Source organism: Phlebotomus argentipes, unplaced genomic scaffold (genome assembly GCF_947086385.1).
Source record: "Phlebotomus argentipes unplaced genomic scaffold, Phlebotomus argentipes genome assembly scaffold_4, whole genome shotgun sequence".
Lineage (NCBI taxonomy): Eukaryota > Metazoa > Arthropoda > Insecta > Diptera > Psychodidae > Phlebotomus > Phlebotomus argentipes.
Genome location: NW_026776174.1, coordinates 3,081,881 through 3,109,862, shown reverse-complemented (window position 1 = coordinate 3,109,862; position 27,982 = coordinate 3,081,881). Strand labels below are relative to the sequence as shown.

The following is a 27,982-nucleotide window of genomic DNA, read 5'->3' as shown; positions in this document are numbered from 1 at the left end:
TTTGTTGATTTTGCCACTTGAGTGTGGTGGGACAGCGTCTGTGATGATGTCGTTGAGACTCGTTTTCGAAAAAGAGAGAAGGTATAATGCGGCGCGAGTGTGTGCGTGCGGCAGAGAAACAAGTGAAACGATTTGCGCCGATGAAAAGTTGTTCAGTTTAGTTGAGAGAATACTTCGGTGCAGGTTGGACGTTTTGTGCAATTTCTCTGGTTTAGTAAAATAAAATTAAGACTCACTAATCTAATTGTCGTGTATGTGTTTATCTATAGACACTGTATTGCTAATCTGTTGGTTTATATTCGGTGTGAATTGACTGATTTTCCACAAATATAGCTATATTTCCAATTATCTTCCCTTTCTTAAACCTTAAGTGACTGTCTTGAGGCCTGCTGGCGCAAAAAAAGACTCGAGGAGGAAGATAAAAAGTAATAAGGTCTTTTATAATATCACGAGAGTGTTTTTCTCAATGAATGGAGATAAAAATAGAGGAAAAGAAGTGTGAATGTGATTGAAAATGGAACTTGAATAATAAACACATTAATAATGGTGAGAGACACATCAGCCAATACGAGTGTAATTGGTCAATGAGAAATTTTTCGTAGACTTTAATTGCACACACAGTCTTTGGCACAAGAGTGGTGTGTTGTGAAAGTTGACGGAGCCGCTTACTAAATAGCTCAAGAGTGTTGCTTTTTGAAAACGCGTCTGTCACTTTCTGCGGTGTGTGTGTCACAGAAATCGCGCACTTTTTGGACTCTCGATTGCTGGCCGCGAGCTTCGGATCCCCGCGAAAGAGCCTCAAAGTATAATTTCCCAACCGTCAGCCTTCTGTGTAGACACGTTAGCACTTTTGGCCCACTGTCGTCTGCAAGTGCTGTTGTCTCTTCCGATAACAACTCGAGACACCCTCCAACCAGTTGAGAACGCGTGCTGCGAAATCGAGAGGCGCACCGATCAAATGTCGCAGATCCGTGACGTCACAGGTGTTAACAAAAGCCTCTCCGAAGAAATTGCATGAATCAGAACTGAGATCTCGCGGTGAAGGACGTGATTTATTTGGCTGAGAAATATACATTTCACTGAAGGCGGCTTTGTCCCCGGCTTTGACTCATCCCTGAGACCGATGTGAGAAGGTGCAATATTTGCTGAAGAGCCTCACAATCGAGATGAAAGAGGATCTCTGAGTTGCATCGAGGGAGAAGTGAGAGAAAAAAATACAAATAAATAAATTAGCAACGAAGCGTTATAAATTGGAGGCGAAGTGAAGTGCGATGTTTTCTTGTAAATCGTCCAATTGAACAACATTATAATTGCATGAAGAGATACGGAGATTTGTGAGAAGACATAGTCCGAGAGAAACGAGTGAAAAAGTGGAAGGAATTAAACGAGGAAGATTAAACCATATAAATCGCACACATCTGACTCCATCATCAATCACTGGTTGCCAGAAACCTTTTTGTGGGCTAAACTAGTGCACAATCCATAGGCGAAGACAAATTAACTTGTGTACTGACCTTATGTGCAATTAAACTGCACAACTGCACATGCTTTGCCATTGAAATTTCACTGGAATTTCACTGTGGGACACACATTTGGCCAAGCGGGCCTCGATTTCCCTTCAATTTCACCAACATCGACCAGCAACACCGACTCCAAGACGAGACCACCGGTTGGGACAGATAAGAAAATCATCAGGTAAGTTCATTTTCATCATTCTGCTGACGTTTTTTCTTATTCTCACTGCGGTGTGCCTAAACACGTAAAATTCCAATGTTAGACAAGAGAGTCTATTGTAGCGATAAGATACACCTGGCACGCAGTTTTTCTGCCCGCCTTTTGTTGAGAATGTATTTCTTCCTCTGACTCGGGCAAAAGTCATTGAAATGCTATTTTAACATCCACCCCTTTTTTGCCCTAAACCTCCAATTATGGCGGTTCTTCCTTCACGCAATAATCACAAGTCGTCATCTGCCGGGGGAAAGAGAGCTCGAGGAGAAAAATAAGCGGAAATGTTACCTCATCTAGGTTTGAATTCACTATAAGGCTCCCGCCAGGTTAATTCCAAGGTGCTTCGACAGCAAGGTTCTCGTCAATTTATTGTTGTTTACGATCAATCTTTGCTCTGAAAATTCCACTAAAATTGCTGGTAATTTGTGCACTCTGTCTTAATGTACAGAAATTCGGATTAAGATGAGCACTGTAAACATAGTTTGTTCACGTCATTCTACCTTGGCTTAGCCGACAACCGAGAGCCACCAGCTTTCCTTAAAGATCTATCGCACGGCTTATCCATTGTTATCTGCCGCAAGTTCAATTGGAAGAACAATTGGGCTTGCAAAGAGAGCTTCTGAATTAATCCGAAGTCAAATATGGCTCGCAAGTGCTTAAACGTGGAGTAGAACGAGCGTTTCTTTTATCAATTACAACACACTCTTTGGTTAAATTTCCGGTCTGTGACACTGGGCATTAATTCAAATTCAATTTGCTGTTACAAAACGCTCAATTACATAATTTTCTTTGCTCAATAGTATCTGAAAAGAGCATAGGTTTCCACGGAGGAAAGGTAAAGGTATATTGAGAGAGAGTGAGGTTCGGATGTCAATTTTGTTTTAAGTGTTTACTAAAGTGGCTTTTGGATGGGGTGTAAAGAAATTTCAATGTACCATGAATTGTACGATAACATAAATTATTGTCTTTGTGAGTTTCTTCTTCCTTCTCTGGGTGACGCTCCTCTTTCCCATTTGTAAGAGAGATTTATCCCTATTAAGTGCTGTAACGGTACGGCGTCATTTTATTGCAACGCTCTGGACTCTGGAGCAAGTTGAAGCATATTTATTGTTGATAAAGGTGGTGGCATTTTACGAAATTCAACATCTGCACCATTTGTACATGTTCAATATTTTTTCACTCAAGCACTATTTATTCTCTACACAAGAAAGTGATAAGTTACTCAGTTGGTTCTTCCAGTCGGAGCGCTGAAAGTCTCACGTAATTACTCCGAAAGGGTGAATAGTCCTAAGAATGAACGTGACTATTGGCGATTTCCAAAATTGTGTTAAAATCTCATGCAGCGACTGAAAATCTTAGCACAAGCACTGCTTTTATCTTCACGCTTCCTCTTTCTCGATAATCTCTTGTAAACAGGGTGTATTTTTCACTGAACAATTGCGAAGTTTAAATTGTCTGTTAGAATAATATTGAATAAATATTTACTCTGACATAATAGCGCTCTGAATAGAAGTTATACTTCAATGACGAGAAAAAGTGGAATAATTGATACGACGAACAAAAATTATATAAACTTTATCACCTTGAAATACTCGTTTATTGGGCATACATGCAACTATTTTCTTAATATGCGTATTTTCAGTTTTTGTTTATTAATAAAATCTAAGGCACTGGCATAACAAGATTTGCTGCGTTCTCGAGAATATATTTTAATATTTTAAGATCTTAGTGGATTTTTCCTTGGCGGCCTATTAACAGCTGGCAGTTTTCTTGTTTGAATCCCAATCAGAAGAATAGTCCCTGTCTAATGGTTACCGTTACTGGTCTCTGGGTTGACAGGGTGCAAAAGGCTTATTTCCCGCTGATCGACAGCATTACAAGCGGTTATTGGATTTATTGTCAGAAGTCCATTCCGTGGAAGTTCTCTTAAGTGATTCTCCCAAGACAACAAATCAAAAGAGTGTTCTTTCTAGTTCACATTCTTGGCCTTGGCGGTTCTTTCTCCCATGCAGGAGGACACTATAGTGGAATGCCAGTAAGAGCAACACACTGAACCAGTTGAAAAGTACCTTGTAATTTCGATGATAGAATAATCTATATTTATGAATGCATTGCTGAACATTAATGGTAATAAATTTCTTCTTTCTCAATAATTGTTTAGAAGAGAGTGCAAAGCAGGTGGCAGGCAAGGTTCATTATATCGAAATGCTTAGCGAGCAGCCCTTTTAAAAGTCTCGTTCTTCTTCTCTTATGGCCGGTGCTCACATAATTTCTTATATGAATATACGCTGATGTTTCCTGTATTAGATGCATTGTGTTTATTGACTGAGAAATTCCGTGGAATTCACCTCGGCTCTGGCTTCTTCGACCCTCTGCATTTGTCACTCCGGGTGCTTTTATAGTTGTTCAGTAGTTCTTTTCTTCCCTTTCTCGTCCCCCTCGTGAGACAACAAGCGCAGTGGCACAAGAGATGAGGAAATGAATAGGACAGGGATTTTATCTCAGGCCAAGTGTTTGTATATCATGGAAATTATATTGCTGATGCTGTTCGACTTTATCTCACCGTCAAACGGACAAATTCCTAAGCGCTATTTAGGACACTCGATGTTCCTCACTTTCTGCTGAAGTGATGAACAGGTTGATCAGTGGGTTGGCAGCTTGAAGACCATGTCATATAATGTTTCGCGCAAATGAAGGAGTTACTTCCACTTTGACAAACTAATCATTTTCTATGCTTTACACTTTATTATTTACTTACCTCTCAAGTTTATATTATGCGCTTTTTCATGCAACTTGCTGAATTATGACTTATTTTTTGTAGCTTCTTATCTTTCTCTCATTCTCTCACTCACGTACAGCGTCGCGCACGGAATAATGGCGCACACAATTTATGTAATAATACAGTTGTAGTTATTGTTGCTTTTCAGTGAATGTTTCAGCTAGCGAACGGCTATGCATTACAGGTATCTTGGGTTTATGTCCACTCTCGAAAGGGTCTTTCTTTTGTCAAGTTTCTAAACTCGCGTGAAACCTATATTCTTACGAGTCCATCCATGCACAGTAGATTTAACAACACGGCGAAGTCTCACCGCCATTATTAATAACATGAGCCTGTAATGCCACATTATATTGCTTACATACTGAGAATTGTTTAAGTGGAGCGTTACACGATGCGTTTCCACGACATACGGGAAAATATGCAAAGCTATGTTGTGTGCAAAAATGAAAGAAAAGACTATCCAATAACACGACGAAGATGCGCCATGAGAGTCAATGAGGAGAAAGAGAAGATATACTGGGAAATATGTTAGTGAGAAGTGGATAATGAAGAGGGAAGGTCTTTGCTGAAATTGCAGAAAATTGCTAAAGACATATCATAAATATTGCACGAGAGGGAGGATTAGGCCTCGCCACTATTTAATTTGTGTATTGTTGCGAGATGAGCATACGTGAAAAAATGTAATTGTCGAAAAATGCGGCTAAAGAGCAATTTCCCAATGGTTGATACGGTGATTGTAATTTAATTGGGCGTCAGAGCGCAATGAAGGTAGTGTTGCAGGTCTTCGCGAAGGTGAAAGATCACTTTGGGCCTTTTTTTTTCGGTCTGACAATTCCACCGAAAAACAGTCGTACATATATTGATAAAAGTGTCTGCATTCACTTCATAAAGGTGGTTTGAGGTCAAGAGAGTTTTCTTAATTTTTACCGATGATTTGTTCATCTCGAACGCCTAGCTTTTTTGCGCGCAGATCCTCTGTCTTAATTGTTAGGCATTTTGAGGTGTGTATTGCACAAAATTGACGGCACACGTCTAATTAGGAAGATGTTGGAAATCCGCTGGTGATTGTGCAAAGGGAAAGTGTCCGCGCGAGGAGGGCAGCTCTCGCGAAAGATGAGCCCGAGGCACGATGGGAGGGCAAGAAGGTTCGCGCGGGGAAACCTTCACACGTCAACGTCTCAATCATCCGTGGAGGATTCGCATTGACGCGATGGCGTGGCTGGCAAAAAGCTAATGCAAAGCTGGGGCGCATCTCCGATCGTGTGCCTTCGTCCAGAGACCCAGTAATTGGCCGCGATGTACAGGAGTGTGCAGAGAAGTCAATTTTCTCAGTCATTTGCCAGATGATGAGGGCACATCGAAACGGCAAAAACGTCGGTGCCGCTCAATGGATTCAATTGGATGTTATGCAAGAGAGATTCGGTGTGCATTACCTCATCTCTCAACTTCTTTTGCCCATTCATTCAATCGTGCATATTATTTCATCTTACTTATCTCCAGGCTGGGCTCAAGTGCGAATCTCATCCACTGAACCTGTCTCACTGGTCTTTTCGGCAATTTTATCACAACGCGCGACAAGTTTGAGGGACTTTTTTGCCTCGTGCCTTGCGCATTTTGTTCCTCCGCGATTGCGAAACAGCCAACGCATTTTAATCCACCTTTTATCTCGCTCTTTCTCTGAATTAACATCAACACACGGTTGGAGATTATCTCAGCTAGGCCGTATGGGATGCATGATCATATTTGCAAAACCCGTTTTCACCACTTTTTTCTCACTATTCCATCGCAGAGGGATTGAAAGTGTCACTGGAAAAATTAGATACATATTTCAATATTATACCACCTATGAGGGAGTTTTGAGGTGAGGCGATCAGCTCAGCATATTTTATTGGAGATTGAAATAAAACTATTTTATCTTGGCTTTTCCACTGCCACGCCGAATGGAAGTGAAAGAGAAAAACGCCAAGGGGAGGGCAACTACCTTTTTCCTGTGATTATACCACTCATCTTCCGGTGAAAGTTTTTTGGCTTGATAACGCGGTGTCGCGCGACAAATTGAAGAAGAAAGATCAATAAAACTGTCTTGGTAGCTTGAAAGCTCGATGCACCGGTTATCATTTATTTTCTTTATTTATGGATTTTATTTTGACCATAGGATTAAAGCCATGGAGCAAGTTTCTGGCTTGTCTGCAGCGGCTTTTGCTTTGATTAAACTCCCGCCGAACTTGTGTTTTAAGATTCTATTTTCATCGCACGATTGTCTGTGCAGAAAGTAATCAAGCAAGTTGTAATATGCCACGCTCTTTGCGTTCCTTAATCTCTTCCGTTCTGGTTCTAATTCCATGTGAGAACCATCGTTATTTTTGTATTTCGTATACCTATGAAATCTGAAAATAAAAGTAGAGCAAAGAGACGCTAGACTGGAGTGGTTGTCATGATTGAGGTTTATATTTGAGAAAATAGAGACGCACTTAAAGCTTACACTTTTCTCCAATGTATCGCCGCTTTTCGCTATATAGCGTCTGGTAAATGTGCTCAATTGAAGAAATTTGTTTTTATTATTTTGGCAACACCTCATAATCAAGACCATGAAACATTAGTCTTGTAACATCGTGTGTTCCAAGTGAGTGAGCCCAAAAGTTGGCCACTTGTCTGCCCCCCATGGTAGGATGAGATTCATGAGCGTACGCGGACGGTCTCACCGGGCGCATTTGATACCCAGTGTGTGTGACAGATCGAGAGATGTTAATTGATTGCTGTGTGAAATGGCAAAGACATTCTGACTCGATTAGCATCACCAACAAATATTTCAGCATTATAGTGCAAATATGTTGGAAAAAGTTTTACTTTCAAGCTCATCGCCAGTATTTAACGGATTGCCCTCTCATTTGCGGGAATTTTCTCTGAATTTATGTACTTTCCGTATAAATTAATTGAGGTTGAAATTAATAGATTAATTACGGTTTTTCCTATCCTCTCCTTTTGCCCTATCTTCGTCAATTCGCCGTCTGTATCGCGATCATTAATGCAAACGGTGTGCAAGAAAGAGCAATGGGAGTTCAAGTGGAGGAGTTAAGTGTATGGTATGTATGGTGTTTGCCAAGTTTTGTCGAGAGAGATAAAAAAGGCCCGAACACGGGAGTAGAAAGAGAATTAGAATGATTGTTCTTGGGCAGAGAAACGAGATCTTGGCATCATGTGGAGCGCCTCCAACACACCAGCTTCCAGCCTTCGCATCTCTGCGCCTCCACCTGTTCAACTCCATCCATCTTTGCCTCTGCCATCGCAAGTAATGAGTGTGTAAGACAAAGTGTTGCGCTCTGGTGCTTTTTACGGGTTCTCATGGGTGGATTGAACGCTAGTACAGTGCAGAGATTTTAAATAGCGCCCCCCGTGGCTCTGAGACATATCGGTGTGTCGCGAATTTTCACGTGAAGCTAGAAGTCTGAAATTTTCCACCAATCTTCCTTCATTCATAAGTAATGACCATGCCAAGTTTGAAGACAATCGGCCTAATCCTTAATCCCTTTATGATATCAAAACCGAGCCCAAGCAGAAAAGCACTCGAGATTTTAAATAGCGCCGTCTCAGCAATCTTTGATTATTGGTCCGGCACATTTATTTTGGGTTCTTAAAGTGGTTCAAATCAATCTGAGGTGTCTTCAGGATAATTATCCTGTACATTTTTAATTTTTATCTGGACTTTATACGTGTTCGATATCAAATTTTGATTAAGTGAAAATCAAATTATGGGGTGTGAACAATAAACGACTCCAAAGGATCGTACGGAGATTTTCCGACTGCGCAAAAAAGAACATTTAATCAGGGAGATAACCGGAAAGACCTCTTATCCTAGAAAAAGCATTTAGAGTACAATTGACCGCGTAAAAAGGTCGATTTCGTGGAAAAAAATGTCGCGGATTGGACCGCGAATAACTTTTTAGGCCAATTGTTCAGCATTTTTTGGTGAATTCTGTCATGTCTGCTTCTAAGTTCCATTAGGAATTGTTTCCCAAGATCCATCCAATTCTTTTAATACCGCGAAGAACAAATTTCATGAGTCTGGGACTAAAAGCAAGAGCGTGGAACAACAATGCCCGAAGTATTATACTACCCCCGCCTTGCTTAAATGTTGTTGTAGTGCACTTGGGGCTGAATTCTTGGCTTTGGGGCGTCAAACAAATCACTTATCATCAGACCCATGACGGGTGAACTTCGGTTCATCAAAATAGAGAACGTTTTGCCATTTTTCTGATGCCCGAGATTTGTATTTCCTATAGAACGCGAATTGCTGGAAACGGTTGGTTTTGAAAATCAATAGGTTTCATCTTTATCACTCTTGCTTTTAGTCCCAGACTCATGAAATTTGTTCTTCGCGGTATTAAAAGAATTGGATGGATCTTGGGAAACAATTCCTAATGGAACTTAGAAGCAGACATGACAGAATTCACCAAAAAATGCTGAACAATTGGCCTAAAAAGTTATTCGCGGTCCAATCCGCGACATTTTTTTCCACGAAATCGACCTTTTTACGCGGTCAATTGTACTCTAAATGCTTTTTCTAGGATAAGAGGTCTTTCCGGTTATCTCCCTGATTAAATGTTCTTTCTTGCGCAGTCGGAAAATCTCCGTACGATCCTTTGGAGTCGTTTATTGTTCACACCCCATAATTTGATTTTCACTTAATCAAAATTTGATATCGAACACGTATAAAGTCCAGATAAAAATTAAAAATGTACAGGATAATTATCCTGAAGACACCTCAGATTGATTTGAACCACTTTAAGAACCCAAAATAAATGTGCCGGACCAATAATCAAAGATTGCTGAGACGGCGCTATTTAAAATCTCGAGTGCTTTTCTGCTTGGGCTCGGTTTTGATATCATAAAGGGATTAAGGATTAGGCCGATTGTCTTCAAACTTGGCATGGTCATTACTTATGAATGAAGGAAGATTGGTGGAAAATTTCAGACTTCTAGCTTCACGTGAAAATTCGCGACACACCGATATGTCTCAGAGCCACGGGGGGCGCTATTTAAAATCTCTACACTGTATGTACTTCAATCTACATAAATATGCCTTTTTTACCTCTGCCTCGACCTCACAATTCTAATGAGAAGGAGAATTAGGAAAGAGGGGTCTCGCGATTGGTATCAGAAAATTGCTCTGAGCGAGGAGAAAATAAATTCTCTTTTTGTCATGTGAATGTTGTCACATTTTCTTTCTCATCCAGAGATCCGATCGACGGTTTTTTTCCCTCTGCACTTCTTTCACGCGGGGACTCTTCTGTCTTCGGAGAATTGAATGGGGCGAGAACCCATCTCTGGATTGTGCCGATGTGGAGAGATTCTTCAAATTCACATTCCTGCACTAGAAACATCACTCAAAGTCATTTTCCCTCCCATGCTGAAAGAATCACTGCAGAGAGTGGATGAACAGGCAAATTTACACTCAATTCGAATTCGTCTCCCAGTTCCACCCACTGTTTGAGAGGTTGCTCTTCAGTGAATTAGCATTGAATTGTCGCTTAAGTGGTCTTTCCAAGATGACTCATTTGAGGGAAAATTCCTTCGTGAGTACACCCATCTTCAATCAGCGATTAAATATTCTTGCATTTACAAAATTCAATAAGCATCATAAATTTTAGGGGGAAACATGTTTTTCCCAAGAAGTCTCCGTGACGTCAAAGAAATTGTGGAAAAATACAATGTCACGATATTTTCCATTATATTTCCAATCCGCATTTGCCGATCAATAATGTCTCTTTAGAATCGTGTGACAACACAATAAATGGTGAATATCTCGATGCATCTTTGCTTTATGATTTTGTGTGCTGTTTGCCGGAACAGGGACAATATTTGAATAAGTTTTGTCTAGTCTCTCATGAAAGATGGATTATTTTATGGACAAAAGTGTCACTTAAAATATTTTGCAGTATTTAGAGAACATCGCACGTTTCGCAAGTATAAACATTGTGTTTTGCATGAAAAAGTTATAAATTAGTATAAAGAGAAGATAGTTTACTTGCTGAAGGTCTTGAATATGTATTTACGATTTGAAGAAGGTAGCGTGAAAAAAACTTATCAGTTGAAATAATCAAAATCGTTGCTACCGATTGAGTTTGTGTGAAGCAACAGTATTTAGAATTAACTGTTCTGGTAGATAGTAAAACCCACATGAACGTAGGCGTTAATTTTAGCTCCTCTCTCTCGTGATTCTTAGTTTTTTCTGCAAATAGAACTACGCTTGAAGGCATCAGAATTCCCCAACAGTCTAAAGATCTTTTGGTTCTAATGTCAATTTAATAATTGTTATTTGCTGAAGATGAAACAATCCCCTGATGAGAAAAATTTCTTTCTCACACAGAAGACATTAAGGTGTGGAAATGTAATTATTCTGCAGATATTTGCACAAGGGTTGAAGGAGATTTTCGTTTCTTAACGAGAATATCATCATTTTATGCCCAGTAATCACTGTGCTCAAGCATGAATTATCTCTCCTTCGTCTCGATGCCACGACACAAGTGTCGTGATCTGTCCAGTTTCCTATAATGTTCATCTTGCGTGGCGATTGAGTAAAGTGATTTTAATCACTTCACAAATATTTACCACCTGTGCAATAGAGTCGGAGATCGCTGTCCAGTGTGTGGAGAACCTTCAGCGCAATCCGAGTCATTCACAAACATGTTATTGGCTTCATTTGATTTTATGTGCGCAGTGAGGCTCCACTAAATATTTGCTCTCTCTCTGGTGGATACCAGCCGAGACCTCGGGCCATGTGATCATCTTCGATGAGGGATTTGGACGCCACCGCACACGTTGATGATCAGTAGTCGCCACAGGTAGTGGGCAAATGGTGCGAATTCCAATGAGTTGCGTTCCGCGTCCATCCGGCAATTTGTTGACATTTTCAGGTGACAATCTCATAAGCAAACACCTCTGACCTCGAGACTCTTTTCTACGGACCAATCATATAACAGCCATGCTACATAATCTCTCCAGTGATTGTATTTATATTTGCGCCGTTTACACACCCTCCCAAAAATATTGACACTCATCCATAATTCTCAGAGGTGTTTATGGGCGATCGAGGTGCAGAAGTGGAGTTGTGAGCCACATTGGCTCTGGGATTGTGGACTTGGCATAAGCTAGAAATATGCGTGTAATTTTTGCGAAATCGCCGGTCAGCTTATGGAGTTCTTTATGAGACTGTGGCGCCTCTTCGTGGGCCGCCGTGGCTCTCATGTCTCAGTTGAATACCACACACATTTCTTATGAATTTCTGTTTCACAGGAATGAGAAAGATTTTTTTCGCCGTCAAGCAAAGAATTTGCATAAGTCAATTTGTTTATTGATTATTAAATTGGCGTCTGGGTGTGAGTTTTCTTGGGGCGTCTTGCACTTTTGGCACAAAAGGTGACGGGGAAAAAGTGTGCAGAAAAGAGAGAGAAAGATGGCCAAAGGAGGAGCTCATTAATAATGCTTATTTTTGACCAAAAATGAGATAATCGAAGAAATGTGGCAAAAAACATGCAACGGAATCTCATTTATATGAGTTGGAAATTAGCAAGAAATTTTGTGGGTAATGATAAATCTTGGTCATTAATTTTCAACGTAGTGGCATTTCGCCGTTTTCGTGGGTTATTTCGTCTGTAAATTGAAACTGAAATGATCAAGTACAAACGGCCTTTGAGATGCGGAAAGAGAAACTTGTGCTATTTGGGCGTGCGAGGGTTTTCTTTTCGATTGGAAATGACGCTCGCAGAGACGGCAAACACGATGTAGAATGAAAACTTCATCACATCAGCCACTGTGCAAACATCGCAAAACGGCATGAGAAAGAGGAATGATAAATAAAAGATGAAGAATTAATTTGATAATCGAATAATTTCCCGTGTGTTGTTTGTGGAGAGAGAGTTTAGAAGAGAGGTTAGAAAAGGCGAACCACAAGATATATATATATATTTCGTATTTGATCAGCGTGATCGAAGAGTAACGGTAAAGCAGCAAAAGTAAAAAGCATATCTTCGAGTTGATATTTCTCACTCAATTTATATTACTTCTTGCCCAATCGAGCTTAGGACACCGCACGGGACAAGGCAAAGGTGGCAGAAGTTGATATAGAGTTGAGACACAAATAACCAGTATATAAAAATAGAAATGAAAAATTTTTATAAAAATTTACATACGATATTTTTACGACCATTGAGTAAGTGGGAGAGTGAGATGACAAACGGAGTGTTTCGCTCACCATTGGCTCGCACAAGAGTTATTACCAAAAATAAAAGGTGGAATTTGTGTTCCTTTTTATTATTGACCAAATATTTATTTGTATACTTTTCGAAACATTGGAAAAGGAACCATAATTCTCAGGTGGAAGTGAAGTCTTAATGCCTTTTCGTTTTATTGTGATTCAATAAAGCTAAATGGGTGGGTGAGGCTCCTAATATCAATACGGCGTGACGCCTCAAAGCGCAGCTCTGATACGTTCTAAGAGACACATTATTATGTATGGCAAATACGCGACACTGAAAGATGTTTGGACAATAAATAAATTAACACCTTATACGATCGCACTATTTGCTGGATTTATCGCTGGATGGGCATGTAAAAAGCACCTTAAATATTGATTATATAATTTTGTAACTCTCTGTCATGTCAATTTGCCATTCCTCCCTTAATGCTGAGTCTCTCACTATCGCACGATCCATCAAAGAAAAATATTTCTCTCTCACGTGCCTATAAAATTGTTCTCTCGATTCTCTTTTTTATCACAGGTTTCTTGCTCAATTGGTGGGTTGATTTCTTCTGTATTGTTCTGTGTGCGATTCTGGGCGAGATAAGATTTCAATTAACGTCACAAACTCTGCGTAAATTTATTGCTTGACTTGGTTTAGATACACAAACCACATGAAATTGTGGTGAAAAGTGTTCTCGGAAACGTGGTGGTTTTACTTAAGATATTCTAAGAGAATAAATTTTGAGACATGTCTTACTCAAGCAAATTTAGACTCGAGATTTCTCAGATAACAACACGTGGTTGAAATTTTGATTGAGGCAGTGAAAACTAGTTTTTTGGCGAATTAATTGGATCAGCAACGTTTTTTTGGCAAATACTCCGAAATGTTACAGATAAAAAAAACTATGTTAAACGCATTATTTTGCAACACGTGCTGATCACGTTGCGCATAGATTTGCTAATGATGAGGTTTCAATAAACAATTGCACGTTGTTGAGCACACATGCCAATAGATATTGCAGAGAAGTTGTTAATCATGTGTGATTGATATTTGATTTATTTCCCAAAGCGCACCTTCGTCATTTCCTGGCCGAAATTGTTTAGCAGCATTTCAAGTGAATTCCCTAATGAAAATATTGTTATACAACATCTTTGACATTTCTGAGAAATTTCACATTTTCTGAATTATTTCTCGAGAATTTTGACATGTCTGCTGTTGGAATGCCTTAAATTGTTTTGACTTTCACGAAGAGCACAAATTGCGGAAAAATTCCTAAGTGCTCACACTAATTGCGAGTTAATCTGATATTTTTGAAATAGTAATTCTGAGTGCCTCGCTATCAGAGATGTCGAGTCTCAAGCATACTAGCCTAATTCTTCGTGTATGAAGTTAATGCATAGCTTCCCATTTTCCATGATACAGTTGATGGAATTTAAAGCCCTACATAAGAGAGTAATTGTGGCAAGTCAAAAGAATGATTGTCTAGTATGGGAGATGTGTATGATGAAAGAATTGAATCCAGTTGTTTAACTCACATAATAAATTAAATTGAGATTAATGCTCAACTCTTGGTACATTATTAAAATTGACTTTCACTCTGAGCCTCCATAGCTATACATTGTTTAAACTGTCTTTAATGGTGTGTTATTGCCGGGTAGGTTTACTTGTTGCCTATACGGATGGAAGAGAAATAATAAAACTGGGTGAGAAGAAAGACGGTAATATTTGTGGTTTATTAGATTCAGCAATTAGTTGGTTTCTCTCTCCGCAGTGCATAAAGTTGGATTTTCAAATTTCATTGTAAAACATCAACAAAAGTAATGTCGTTGAATTTCAAAATAGGCATCATCGCAACTGAGGCTCTGCAGTGCGGGGTTCCTTTGGGCACGAGATCTTGTCTTATTTGCATTTTCTGGTAAATCTTCCTCTGAATAAACATAGAGTGGGTCGATCGATGTGCCTGCATACAATGTGTATTCTCCGAGCCGTCTATTTTTTTTAAGTATCTGCGCTTTGTTGAGCTACAAGTTTTGAAAGTGAAAGGACTGAGGGCTGAGTCTTGAAATTCGTCAAAATCAGAATCAGTGGAAATTGACTGATTTTGAGAAATTTGCGAGTCTTGAGTAAAAATCAGTCAGAAACCGAGTCAAAATTGGCTCAAAATCAATCAACTCGTGTTGACATGAGAACATCGAGTCAACACGATTGCTCAATGTCTCAATTTTAAGATTTTACTTCAATTAGAGTATCAAATGGCCATCGATGGCATCGGAAATGGATAATAGAATAATTATTCTAATTGTTTTTAATTTTATATTGATAATTTTCCTTATTACAGCCGAGATATAAGCATCTCTTTTCTTGCGCTCGCGTAAGAGGCTCAGAGATGGAAAATAATTTCTTTCCATGCGCGCTACCGAGTCCCTGAGAGTCCCTCTTTGCAGTGTCGAGGCAACGATAATCCAAATTTTATTATGTCATACATAATCCTTGCCATAAACATTTTCCGTTTTGAAGGTATCTTTAATTGAATGGAATTCCCAAATTCTTCGTCCTTTGCTTAGTGCTTAAGTCTCATGAATTATGAATCAATGAACTGAACATGTGAACATATAAGACAAATCCAAGTGTAATCAGAAGATGAACAATTGGTTCAACAAAAAAAATGGATGGAGAAATTTTTGCAAAGGGGAGGAAGTCGATCTCCATCTCGTGGGGCAACTCAAGATCACTCGCAGAAGTCTCATTCTGCTCCTGGGACTTCTCGTATAACCGCAGGAGAACATCTGTACGTTAATAATGCACATTATTCACATATTTGTCGCCCGAGGGTTAATTTTTAGCCTTCTTAAGGCGCTGAAGACACCCTATGATGATTCTTTGGGGGGTAAAAGTTAAGTTTGAGGAGCATTTTTATCATTTTCTGCCTCAAACACCTCAACTTGGCTCAAATCAAAACAACAAAATGACGTTTCTGCCTGCGTTCCGAAAGCATTTCCCCTCCCGAAAAATTCCGAAGACTGATTCTGACTCAAGACTCACGAAACTTTCAAAATTGTGATCATGTCAACAAGTTAAAAATCGATGAGGTTCTGTTGATTCTGATTTTGACCATTTTCAAGACTCAGCCCTCTGCATAAGCAATTAATTGAGTGTGGGTAAATCTGTGGGACACCCAATGTGAAGCACGCTGTGCTATTCAAATGATGCGCCCATATCTTTCCCTTTTATCTCTCGTTTTTCTGCATTTTTATCACACACTGGGACTTATGATGCTGAAGAGAGGAGAAAAAAGTCAATTTTCCCATAAGTGGACACGAGAGAGAGATGAAAAATGCCATCGTGAAATGAATGCCTTTAATTAAATGCAGCTTTCATGTTTCGCGATGAATAGCCCACGATCATGCCGCGCGACGGTCTTCTTGGTCTTGAAAAGAAGCTGCGGTCAGTTGGGTGACGATCACGAAATCATGCATTTTAATTTCTGTCTGGCTGAATTTCTCTGCCGAGTGAAAATTGAGATGCTACTCGACTTGATCAATCGCTAAAATATCACATCTCAATGTGTCTTCGCCGGACAGGACAGTCTCACGTCCAATGGTGGTAATTCAGTGGAAAACTCGCTGGCGACATTTGTCCATTCGTCATTTGGTGACGGCCACTAATGAAACAGTTAATGGTAGAAAATTGTAGAAATTGCAACATATGTATTTCATTGCTGAGTAGACACAACAAAGTGTGTGCGAGTTCCGAGAAATTTTCATTCATATCTCGAAGCGAGTGAAATTGCAACTTCCAGTGCGTTGATTCACGGCCTTTTTTTCTGCACTCGATTGAAAAAGTGCAATTTCTAATCAATACTTCCCCATTTTTGGTCACTTCACAACCATGCCACATGCTGTGCCATCGCTGGCGATTGAGAATGTGGAAATGGGATCATTGATGGTGTGTTTTTGCAGAAAGTCTCTCTCAATATTGGATATATAATGTAAAAGAAAAAATTGATAACTTGATCGCGATGCCTTTTACCTTTTTCGCGGAAGCTTTTTTCGCCAAGAAATGAGAAGTACTTGTTATTAATGATGATGATTGCACGAGATGGTCTCTGGCCGCTTATCGAGATCGTTAAGTTCAACTTTTGCCTCATTCTCGCCAATTGGATCGTTTTGCCTTAATGAATAGCACTGTGGATCTGCTGGAATCATTGTTTATCACCTAAATATGCAGATTATTTTGCAATTTATTAAGATGTGGTTAGTGACTAGCATTACCAGATTTTCTCACATTTCATTATAAGGAGAAGAAAGCGGTCTAAGCTTTTTTTCTTTCCATTCTGCACTCTTGCAAAATCTTGACTTCATCCAAATAAAATTTGATGAATTGAATTATAACAGTTCTGAATGTGCTAAAATTAAACCAACTCAGACAGTCATCATTATAGTTCTTGGGTGAATATAAACAGTTTAGCAGATAGATTTAGCGAATTTTGGCGAACGTTCCATCGAGCAGATGGTGCAGTGATCCAAAAAACCGCTGTCAGACGGAGTCAATGACTTGGAAAGGCAAATATAGCAGAAGCATCTTAGACATTCGGAAAAGTCGTGGCGCTTTCCGGGCGCACTTCTGGCGGGATTTTTCCCCAAAGAGGAGAGAGAAAGGCGCATTTCTTAAAATACAAACCCGTGAAGTCTCTCGTGCGAGAAGTGGCGGCTTCCTCAGATTAATTAGAAACACTGTGACCGGCTTGTAAGCTGGTTTTTTTGCCTAACGCCTCTCCATGACTTGGCGTTGGAGTCATCATTTTTCTGGGAGAGACCAAAAGTGGATGGAAAAGAATAAAAGAGCGCTGAATCAGACAGATTTTCGGTGTTCTTGCCACTTTTTTTTGCTCGCAGGTTGTCTTGAGAGCTGTTCTCAGAGAGCGTCGCTGGAGTCTCCTTAATTATTTTTTTTGGCTTCTTTATTGAGAACTTCACCCGCTCCAGCGAAGTCACTGTTCGCGTTTCTGGAGGCTGGCAAAAGTAGTGTGTCGTGTCGAAAATGGTGATGATTTTTTTGGCGATGGTTTCTCTGAGGCAAAGTCTTTTACCTTCATTTGGTATGACTTCATCTTGGAATATGAAATTGTGCTCAATTGTGGGCTCTCACTAGTTGTCAGAAAGTTCTTTTCACAGTATCTCTCTGAGGTTTTTTACCCTTCATCGCGGTAATCTTTCGGTCAGAACACTTATTTGTGGGTTGTTCGAGATTGAAGATAGTTTTTGCCGTACATTTCATAAATATGCCATTAAATTACTGTTAGCTGTGGGGATTGTTAAATAAGACTAGGAATGACGGTGAAGTCACTCGTTCTATTTGCAAATAATACATTCTGAAAGTTTATTATTCACCAAGTAGTGTGCGGATTGTTGGCATATGAAGAAAAGAAATTGCTTTGGCTTATTTATGGCGGCACGTCGTCAATAGATGTCATTGACCAAAGCTCTTATCAAAAGTGTCTTCCTTGATTTCATGTTAGCTCTGCTCTTTCTCTCACTCTCACAGACATTCACCATCGCTGGAAATTACAACCAAATGAAAACGATCTCTGCGTTTTTTTTTTTGCTCACAAAACTATCACTTATTTAACGGAATAGCATTTGGAGCTGCTTCGAATGCGAAACATAAGATCCAGCCATAAATTGTCTCATGAATATTTTTAGACCAATTTCCGCGTGCTCGCTTTTAGTGATTGGGCTGGAAAATTTATTGTTGAGGCGCGCGCGTTTTGAGATAATATAGAGGAAATCTCGCTCCTAAATAGAGGTGTTCCGAGCGAAAATGAATTAACATGTCCTCATCAGCGTCACTGCTTCATACTGTCAACAAAAGAATTAATTATAAAGTAAAATAAACATGTGATAGCAGACACAATCAACTCCATTGCTTCCACTCTGACTTGCTCGCGAGCAGTACAAACTGCGTGATAAGATCGGATTGACAATGTTTAGTGCCAATTATATGCTCAACTGATAAAATTATATCAATGCTATTATTCCCTCGCTGTTTCTCCTCAGTCTCAGGTTGTTTCTATTTTTCCAGAAACCGAACGAGTGTAATTGAATTGTTGCTTATTGAAAAGGCAGTTAAATAATAAATGTGCGTGCTTCAATTGTCTTCAATAACATTTATTGTAATCCAATGAAAAACTCTTCCAACATGTATTACGAGAACGATGTGATAAAAAGAGATCACATAATTGAATTGGAACGCTGGTGAAAGAAAGTGGGTGGAAATAAAAATAGATTTCTCTGCAACATATAAAAAAAAACATAACAGACAGTAATTTTAGCTAATTTTCCTTATTGCAAGAATATGTTTTTAGTTATAAAATTAGAAACAAAAAAGTTCAGAGCTTTGTTTGAGGTTCTTTTTCTACGCGAGAAGCGATTCTTTTCTAAGAATTATGCTTCCTTAAACAAAGAATATTTAAATTTTCTAATTTGAGAACGTAGATAAAATACTTTCGCGGTACTTGTATAATTTAAGATGAATTGAGATAACATGCTTTGCTGTGACGTTCCCATGAAAATATTTTTGTGTCTGTATGCAAATTTGCAAGTGATATTTTTCTCCAACAATTCCTTGAGTGATAATTCGTCTGTTCTTCATGCAAGATTGAGACGATGTGGAAAAGAAAAGTTTGTTTACCTAATGCTGGCTGAGGAGAGGGAATTGTTACAATGAAGACGCGAGAGTGAGAGGATAAATTGGGCGGGAGCTTTTTGTATAATAATTTATAATGAAATTCTCACAATTTTCGCACATATTGTGCGACAAAAGTGTGAAAGTTGGATATATTTTTCAGTTTAATTAGGAAGTTTTTCATTAGTTTCCATGGCATATAATTTGAAGAAGATGATGATGAAATCATCAGTGTGACTCCCTATTGATTAGGATCTTTTCTCTTTACTTTCCAGGGAGCATCTCGAAGTGATTTTCACCAGCAACTGATTGTTAATACCTCGCACACTATCGTTTGGGGAAGAGATACTGGAGAGAAGAAGAAATTACCTCCGAGTGAAAATTACACAGTCTTTGATGTGTGCTTCAAGAAGATTTAATAGGCAATATCTTCAGCAGTAATAGCATCATACACGACTCGAAGATACTCAAAGTGAAAATGCTGGATCCGGATTTGGATGAATATCTCTCAGAATATCGCCTTCAGACGCCAGTTGAGCCTATCAGTCACTATGCAGGTGAGTTTTTACTGCGCCAATGATCGGAAATCAATTTTCATCCGACGGAAGTTTCGTGCATATTTTCCCTTCCTCTCATTTTCACTCGATGCCCATCAGCATCGTAGTAAATAAATGCGAGTCTGCACAATTTTGATGATTATTACCAACCTCGTGATTGCCAGATTGGCTTCTCTGCTGGTGAGGCAAAATTTTATATATTATTTAAACACAGACTTCCGTGGATTACCCCATGGCCATGGTAGTCAATGGGGCAGGTTAAAAACGAAGGCAAAACCTTTGTTTCTATGCGATACAGAACAATGCTCCGCGCACTGACTTTACTTTCCTGAAGAACACACACGAGTAATGAGATTCTCAGAAAGGAAATGGCAAAAAGCAGTGCGATTGAGGGACTCAATTAAAGAAAAGCGTGCAGCAGAAAAACTCGAAGGCCTTGTCTTGACTCAAGTATATCAATATTGCTGCTAATCACTTGCAGAGGGCAAACAAGTCACACAATTAGGGCATATTTTGTAAGGAAAAAAACATTTTGTCAGATGGAAGTACATGAATTTAGCCTTTTATCAATAAACTGTGAAGAATGACTATTCATCCATTAATCTAATTAATCAAACAATTCAATGTATTGATTGTTTATATTCTTCTCACAGTTGTTCACCCCTAAGATTCCATTTATTGTTAAATAGGGGAAAATATGTAGCTTGTAATTTAACGGTTGTACCAGAAGCGATAAGACGCAAGAAAAATGTGTGAGAGAGACACAAAATAACCCAGGAAATTGCTGGGATTATGAAATCTGCGACTGTTAGCTCTGAAAGAGATCCAGAGGAGGTGAAAAATTCTTCCTCTTTTGCACAACATCAATGCTATTTCCCTTTTGGCGTTGCAGACCAGCTTCCATACATACATTATGATCTGAGAAAATCCTCGCAAACCACTTTGTTTCGAGCTGTTACATCAATATCACAATTATCAATTACTTAATAATTATATATTCACAATAGAATTTCACATGTTTTGTGTGTCTCAATGTTTTGAAGTGAAAGAAATGTATGTGTATATAAAAAAAAACTTTCATTTCCCTGTCATTTTTATTATATTTTGTGTGTAAAATCTCTGAGAGCATCGAGCAATATTTCAAGAGTGAAGAATATGTTGCAAATGAAACAATAAGCATGTACATTCGAGTGGAAAAATATCCCGAGAAGTTTCCCACTGATGTGTGTTGTTGATTTTCATGTATCAACACCAAAATTGACATGATGATGATGAAGTGGCGAGTAAAAAGAAACACCATCATATGCCATAATTCCACCGTACATAAATTATGTATTACAATGGAGGAAACCAATCTAAGCACGAAGAGCACCTGTGTTGCCGGCCAAGGCGGCAGAATTGGGGTAAAAAATTGCAAGAGGGCAAAAAACACTCCGCATAATAACCCAAATGAATCACAATATTTACTCGGGAGTCTTAATGGATGCGATATTAGTGCTGTAATGATGCGTTTTCACGTGTTCGAAAATTATATATGTACATGGAAATATCATTAAATTGAGTGTAATATATCGTGATGCAGAAAATTAGACATTGGAACTATTTTTCGCAATATGTTTGTGTGCCGCTTTTGCGTCATATCTTATTGCTTTATTTATTGAGCGTGTAAATTTTGAATTTGATAATTTAAGTAAAGAATTGTTTCAAATAGTACACATTAGTGAACGACATTCATTTTTTTATTCATTTTTCATCCTCAATTTTCTCTCAATTTATCTCTTGAATATTTTGAGATTAGGATTTGCCTAATTCTACGTACACTTTTTGCCAATTGTTGATGCGGAGAAAAGTGGAATCAAGAGCAAAGTGCTCTAATACGCGACGACGACCATGAGAAAGCGACGGCGACGTCCGAGATATTTTTTCACACACTCTGAGAAATGTCTTGTGATTTGTTCTGCCAGGTTGTTTGCTATAATTAACAATTTCTTGTAGGAGATTATGATTGTGGTGGATGAGGAAAAAGAGTTGGTAGGCGAAAAAAAGTGAAAAAGTGGCTCAGCCTCGCGTATTACTCTAGTTTTTGAGCACGAAACCGTCATGACATAATTAATGATGAATTTTATTTAATTACTCGAGACTTATGAGGCACTTTTTTCATCTTGTTGTGATCTTGCAGATGGTGAACTGGAGGCTCAGTGGCTCATGGCAGCTGGATTCCCACATTTGACACGTGCTTTCGAAGAGGTATGTTTCAGTTTGCTCATTGTATTCATACCAACACTTGGAAATTTCATCATGCAAATAGGCAAATCTTCGCAGCGAAGATTAAGTGAATTTCACGGTTATTTTCTTGCAATGAAGTCTCATCATTTTCTCTATACGGCTTGTTTATCTTTTTTTCCGACGCTTCGCATAAAATGTGTGTCTCCTAATCTCGAAGCTTGTTTTGTCAATTTTTGACGCACCAGATATTAAAAAATTGCCGCCCAAGTGGAAGATTTTAATTTTACTTAAGGAGGCAATTTGTATTTATTTAATACTTTCTTTTGTGTGTCTCGCAACACGACAAACATCCAAGCCGGAGGATAAAATATCGCTGCGGTTGAACAAGAGAAAGTATCCGCAATGGTATTTTGGTCTCCTTCATGCCAATGCGGTGTTTATTTGATAAATCTATTGAATTAAACCTGAAGCGTCTCCCCATATTGATTCACTCGCATTCGCGGAATTCACTGCATCACTCATTTTTCACCTGAAACCATTCCTGCGGCGTGATTTCACCTGGCCGGGGAATTTTCACCAGGGCGAGAGGATAGGAGCTCGAGATTTATTGCCTTTCCTTTCTTCCACTGCAGGGTCGTGAACTTCCCACTTCCGCGCTGACGGCCGCCCTCTCTGGACTTTCACAGTCGCATGCAGAAGCGGTCAAACAGAGAGTAAAAGCCTTAAATAGGACGGTTCGCGGCCGCACAAGGTCGCGCCATCAAAGAAAACCGGATATCAGAGATGTCTTTCGCGATGTCGATGTAAGTCTCTACACCATCATATTTGCATCTTACCTCTCTTGCCAGCCCAAACCTCAACCTCACTCTCGCGATCGCGTGTTATATTTTCTCCTGCCGACTTTAATGTGGCTTAAAAGAGAGTCTGATGACACGTTTCGATGATAGTGGCCGTTTTATGTGTATGAATAATTAAAATATCTGTTGCATTTCTTACCTCTCGGCAGACATCGAGCACGGGAACCCGCTCAAGAAGTGCAACACCAGATTCACTTGATTCAATTCCAGGAGATGAACATTGGAATACTAATCAGCAAGTGTAAGTAGTTTTTATCTTCACTCTACGTGCTTGCTTTTAGCAGTTTATCTAGTTAAGTCTTGGGGAAGTACTTTACTTGGGTGTTAAATGCAATTATTTATTGGCGGAGTCTCAAGAAAATTCATTAACGAGACTACTTTAGAAGATTTCTGTGCAATAGTTTGCAATCTTTGTTTTCTTTTAAAATTCCATCTACTCTTTTTGTGAGCCTTCAAAAACCCACAAAAATCTAAAAATACTGAGAGCAATTGTTTCTGCAAGACCTTAACATAGACCCCATTGTAATTGCGCGCGTAAACTAAGAACAATGATTACCATCTCTTGCCCACCTTTTCACCTCATGCGTCCACCTTCTCGTTTGCTGGGAGAGATAAAAATTCTTGAGCATCCCACGGGCTTGGGACGACATATCAAGTGAAGCCCGCGTGTAAATTGCACAATTTGTTTCATTGAAGAGTCTTTTCAAGAGCAAATACCTCTTCAATGGCATCTCGCAAACACAGCGCGGCTAATTAATTACTGGAGGGGACTCTTTTGTGATGTGAGCAGAGATTACAGGTGTGGCTGAAGAATCACCTTTGTTGTCCGCGAAATGGAGATGATTAATTTTACATACGAGCCACACTCACACAGAACATATTCTTTAATTTGCATTTTTCCTACATGACCGCATCTTGCAATCGCTGTGCTATTAATTCCAAACGTGTCAATACGTAATTGTTACCGGGGTTGAATTGATACGGATTGCATTATCACTTACACAGTGTTTGCTGACAGTCACGATGAGTGGAGCGAAAAAGTCAATTAAGGAGCAAGAAGAGGCAAAAGTGAGTGTGGAAACTGCTAATTGACCTGTTGAAATTTTTCTTGGGAAGGTGTGCAAGAGAGAAATTAGCGATTACTTTCGGCTGCCCAATATTTTTTGAGAAATCAGCCTCTCTAAGTATTTCTTCATGTGATTTAGAAAATATAGGGTAGATTGTGTGTGAAATCAGAGTAGTTCGTCCTTCACGGCTAATGTTTTTCCGGTAAGAAAAATTCTGCGTGTCATGATAGAAAATCCCCGCAAGAAGATCTAGTTTCGCGAGATTTGGCTGCAAAATTCGTAGAGTTGTTGTATAATGTTGGGATGTTCTTGCAGGCCGAGCTTCGTGTCGATCTTCGATGGCGGAGCCACGCTGCCCACTCTTCCTCGCAGCAAGCAGCACCTCAGACGAACCCCCAGTGCTCCTCTCAGGGGCTCCGCTGAGCTCTTCAGAGGCTCCCACGTGCGCTGCGACATTCCCTTCTTCACAGAGGGCATCGAGCTAGTAGGCTTCCAGCGCCTGGGCACAATTCACATCCCGCGCGTACGTTCCGGCTCTGATCCCTCGTGCTCCGTGGGACGACGCAACGGCAGCAACATTCTCACCGGCAGGCTCTATGGTGAGCGCAATGAGGACTCCTCGCAATCCTCGTCGCCTCTGGAGAGTCCCACCAATTCCCCACCTCGCAGCAGCCCTCTCGAGTCAGCGGCCGAGGAGGACTCTCCGTCATCCAGACGATCCCCTGAACCCGTGAGCTTCGAGGGACTCTGTCGGCAGAGCGCAAGCACCGGAAGCAGCATCTGGATTCGCCGAGAGCCGTGCTGCGACGTTGATGATCTCTGCGAGAGTGACTTGAAGAAGATCCAGCCGCTGCTGTGGTTGGAGTTGGCGGCGCTCTTCGACCGGCATCACATTGTCCTGGACAAGAGGAAGCCCTTCAAGCGGAAAAAGAAGGAGGAAGGCAACGTGTTCGGCGTGTCTCTGAACGCCCTCGTGCGCAGAGATCAGCAAACCACGGGCGAGGATACGTCTCTCGTGCCGCTCCTGCTTCAGGGAATCCTGAAGGAGCTCGTGAGTCGCGGTGCCAAAGAGGAGGGAATTCTCCGTGTTGCTGGCAATAAGCAAAAGGTACTCAACTAAAAGCGTCTTCTGTCCATTTCTCTCCTTATCTCACACTGGCGACTTCCTTGCAGATTGAACTTGTTTATGCTGATCTGGAGCAAAACTTTTACTCCAAGCCGGAGAAAGTTGAACCGCTTCTTCGACGCTGTGGGGTCCACGATCTCAGTGCTATTCTCAAGAGGTGGCTCCGTGAGCTGCCGCAGCCACTTCTGGCCAATGACTTGATCCATCTATTCTACCAAACACAAGGTGAGTTAAACATGCCACTCACGCGAGCAGAAGCTCACTTTCCACCTTCTTCGCAGCCATTCCGCCTGAGGATCAGGGCAAGGCTCTGTCAGTACTTTGTCTACTGCTGCCGCATGAGAATCGCAACACCCTCCGGGCTCTGCTGGATTTCCTGCGAACCGTGGTGGCGCTGCAGAGTATCAACAAGATGTCCAATCACAACGTGGCCACAATCATTGCGCCATCGCTCTTCCCGCCAAGGTGAGTTTGTGAGCTGTATTGGCAAAAGTGGTGCTGACTTCATAAGAATTGCCATTGGACTGAAGAAGAAACCGTGCTTCCTCTTCTTTAAATAAAATAATAATAATATAATTCAGGAACTTGATGGATTGCTCTTTATTTTGCCTTGAGCTTTAATGGAAGTTTAGATTGTGATTCTATTTATTTACATATATTGACGCGATAGCAAAGGAAATCTATTATATTTAATTTAATTAAAAATTGCTATTATGTTTTGATCAAGTTTCCTGAAAATTCTTTTCATTCCCATGAACAAGTTTCTAAATGAAACAATTTGAGTGCATTGAAAAACTTAAGACGTCTTTCCTAAAATACTTAATCGAACATTTACGCATCGGAAAAGAGAATCTATAGTAGGAAATTGAACAATAAATGTTTATCTCTCATTGCTTTTAAGTGTTTTTTTCCCGATCATGAGAGCTTCATTCTATTGTAAGATAAAACCTAATAAACATTAGCTTAGAGAGAATCACAACAAAAAAGACAATAAAATGATTACAATGAGCATAATTTGGCAAGTGTGCTATTAATGACTGATCACTGTGAGTCTCTTGCCACGAAAGATAAAAAAAACGTCTATAAATCAAGTCTCTTTCTTTATAATAGTTTTGTGAATATTGAAAAAGCACTTCTTTGTTGGAGCACCTGCTTGATTGTCCATAAATTTTCGCACGACTTGCTTCTGATCATCGCTGATGGCTTCTTCTCTTCCTCTTCCAGGTTCGTCCATCCGGGAGACAAGAACGACATTGGCGCGCAGGTGCGAATGGCGGCGCAGTGTTGTCACCTGACGGACATCCTCATTAGCCAGGAGGAGTCCCTGTGGATGGTGCCGCAGCGGCTGCTGGACGAGGCGCGATCGATGAACAAGCCTAGGCTGACCAAGCGGCAGGCTCGCAAGACGAAGAGCGAGTCCAGCGCGGAGATTCGTCTCAACCACAATCCCAGCCACATCCACAGGCTAGTCGTGTGACCGTCACACTCTGGAGGTCATCTCAAGATCGTGTCTCAAATTGCATTGTTGCTATTTAGTTCTACTTTGCGCTACCACAATCGAAATGCTGAATTTCACTAGTGTTACAACTTAGGGATGTAGTGACGTATATTCTGTAAATAGTAGATTTTATACTCTTAGCAGTGCGACCTTCTTTCTGGAAAAAAAAATCACTTTCTGGCAAGAGAAGCTCACGGAGAAAGCGACGTGCTGACTCAAATTAAAACAAGTCAATTGATATCTGCTAGTTTGTCGAGTTTTTTTTTTAATAGTGTCTAAGAACAAATGTGAAGTCATATTAATAAATTTTTGCATACAAATTGGATGATGTTTCACTTCTTCCGCGGCGAACACTGTTGACATGCAGAGGTGTGATTGAGGATTGGGAAAGTGCGAAAAAACATACGTTGAATATTTAAAAAATATGTTAAATTCGGTATTTATCAATTCAGATAGTATCGGATTAGTTGTTTCGACTTCATGATGTCCAATTTGGCTTTTTCCTCAAATTCTGATAGTTTATGCTAAGCAGATGCAAAATTGTGATATTATTATTGAAATATGATATGATTAAAGTTTTTTTTGTCACCTCTTCTGTACGAAATCGGCTAAAAATTAGGTAACATGATGTACATATTCGTGCGCATTCGCGCGTAAGAGCGAAATAGAGTTTTTATGCGCTTGAAAATCCAACAATTTTATAAACGGACTCTTCCTGAAAAGAAAAACTGTAAGATTGTCTGGAAGATTGTAATTTTTATGTTAAAATTCTCTCAATTTTATTTTAACCGTTTGCATTTAAATTACATATGTTTCATTGTGGTTTCACCAACCCGATGAAACACACAACCCGGAAACCCTTCAAATGCATTGACTAGATATTTGAAATAAAGCAGTTTGTTTTAACTTCATATTGTTTAGAATAGTGAACTAAATAAATATGTCTCTCGTAATCCAATATGATGAAACACACATTCTTCATTTTATATGAAATTTGTGTGTGTATGAACACAAGCGGAGCTCGTGTAATGAGACTGGCTTATTACAATGAAGACCTAAAAGTGCCACAGGGTGTCTCACAGCAACTGCGCCTAATCATCCACATTCGGTGATATCATCTTATCAATTTATGCAACATTTCTCATTTCAGACCCACTAAATATTTGCATTGCCATAAATCTCCAGAAGAAATTACACTTTTTCTCCAACTCACCTTTATC

The 27,982-nt window shown here is 39.8% G+C and overlaps 1 protein-coding gene across 1 annotated transcript; it reads left to right on the top strand.

Moving 5' to 3' along the window:
- The first annotated feature begins 158 nt into the window (after positions 1–158).
- LOC132257543 (rho GTPase-activating protein conundrum) lies at positions 159–27,082 on the top strand. Its single transcript, XM_059754506.1, has 9 exons — positions 159–1,695; positions 19,707–19,988; positions 22,168–22,235; positions 22,847–23,017; positions 23,221–23,312; positions 24,454–25,246; positions 25,312–25,489; positions 25,546–25,729; positions 26,489–27,082. The coding sequence occupies exons 2-9, from the start codon at positions 19,910–19,912 to the stop codon at positions 26,739–26,741; spliced, it is 1,818 nt and encodes a 605-aa protein (XP_059610489.1). The 5' UTR covers positions 159–1,695; positions 19,707–19,909; the 3' UTR covers positions 26,742–27,082.
- Positions 27,083–27,982: the final 900 nt, after the last annotated feature.

What these genes read in the sequence shown, in the direction of transcription:
- LOC132257543 (XM_059754506.1), top strand. Translation starts at nt 19,910, where the DNA reads ATGCTGGATCCGGATTTGGATGAATATCTCTCAGAATATCGCCTTCAG. An exon ending in ATGTCTTTCGCGATGTCGAT is followed by an intron (nt 23,018 to 23,220) that starts GTAAGTCTCTAC and finishes ACCTCTCGGCAG; the next exon opens with ACATCGAGCACGGGAACCCG. An exon ending in TCTATTCTACCAAACACAAG is followed by an intron (nt 25,490 to 25,545) that starts GTGAGTTAAACA and finishes CCTTCTTCGCAG; the next exon opens with CCATTCCGCCTGAGGATCAG.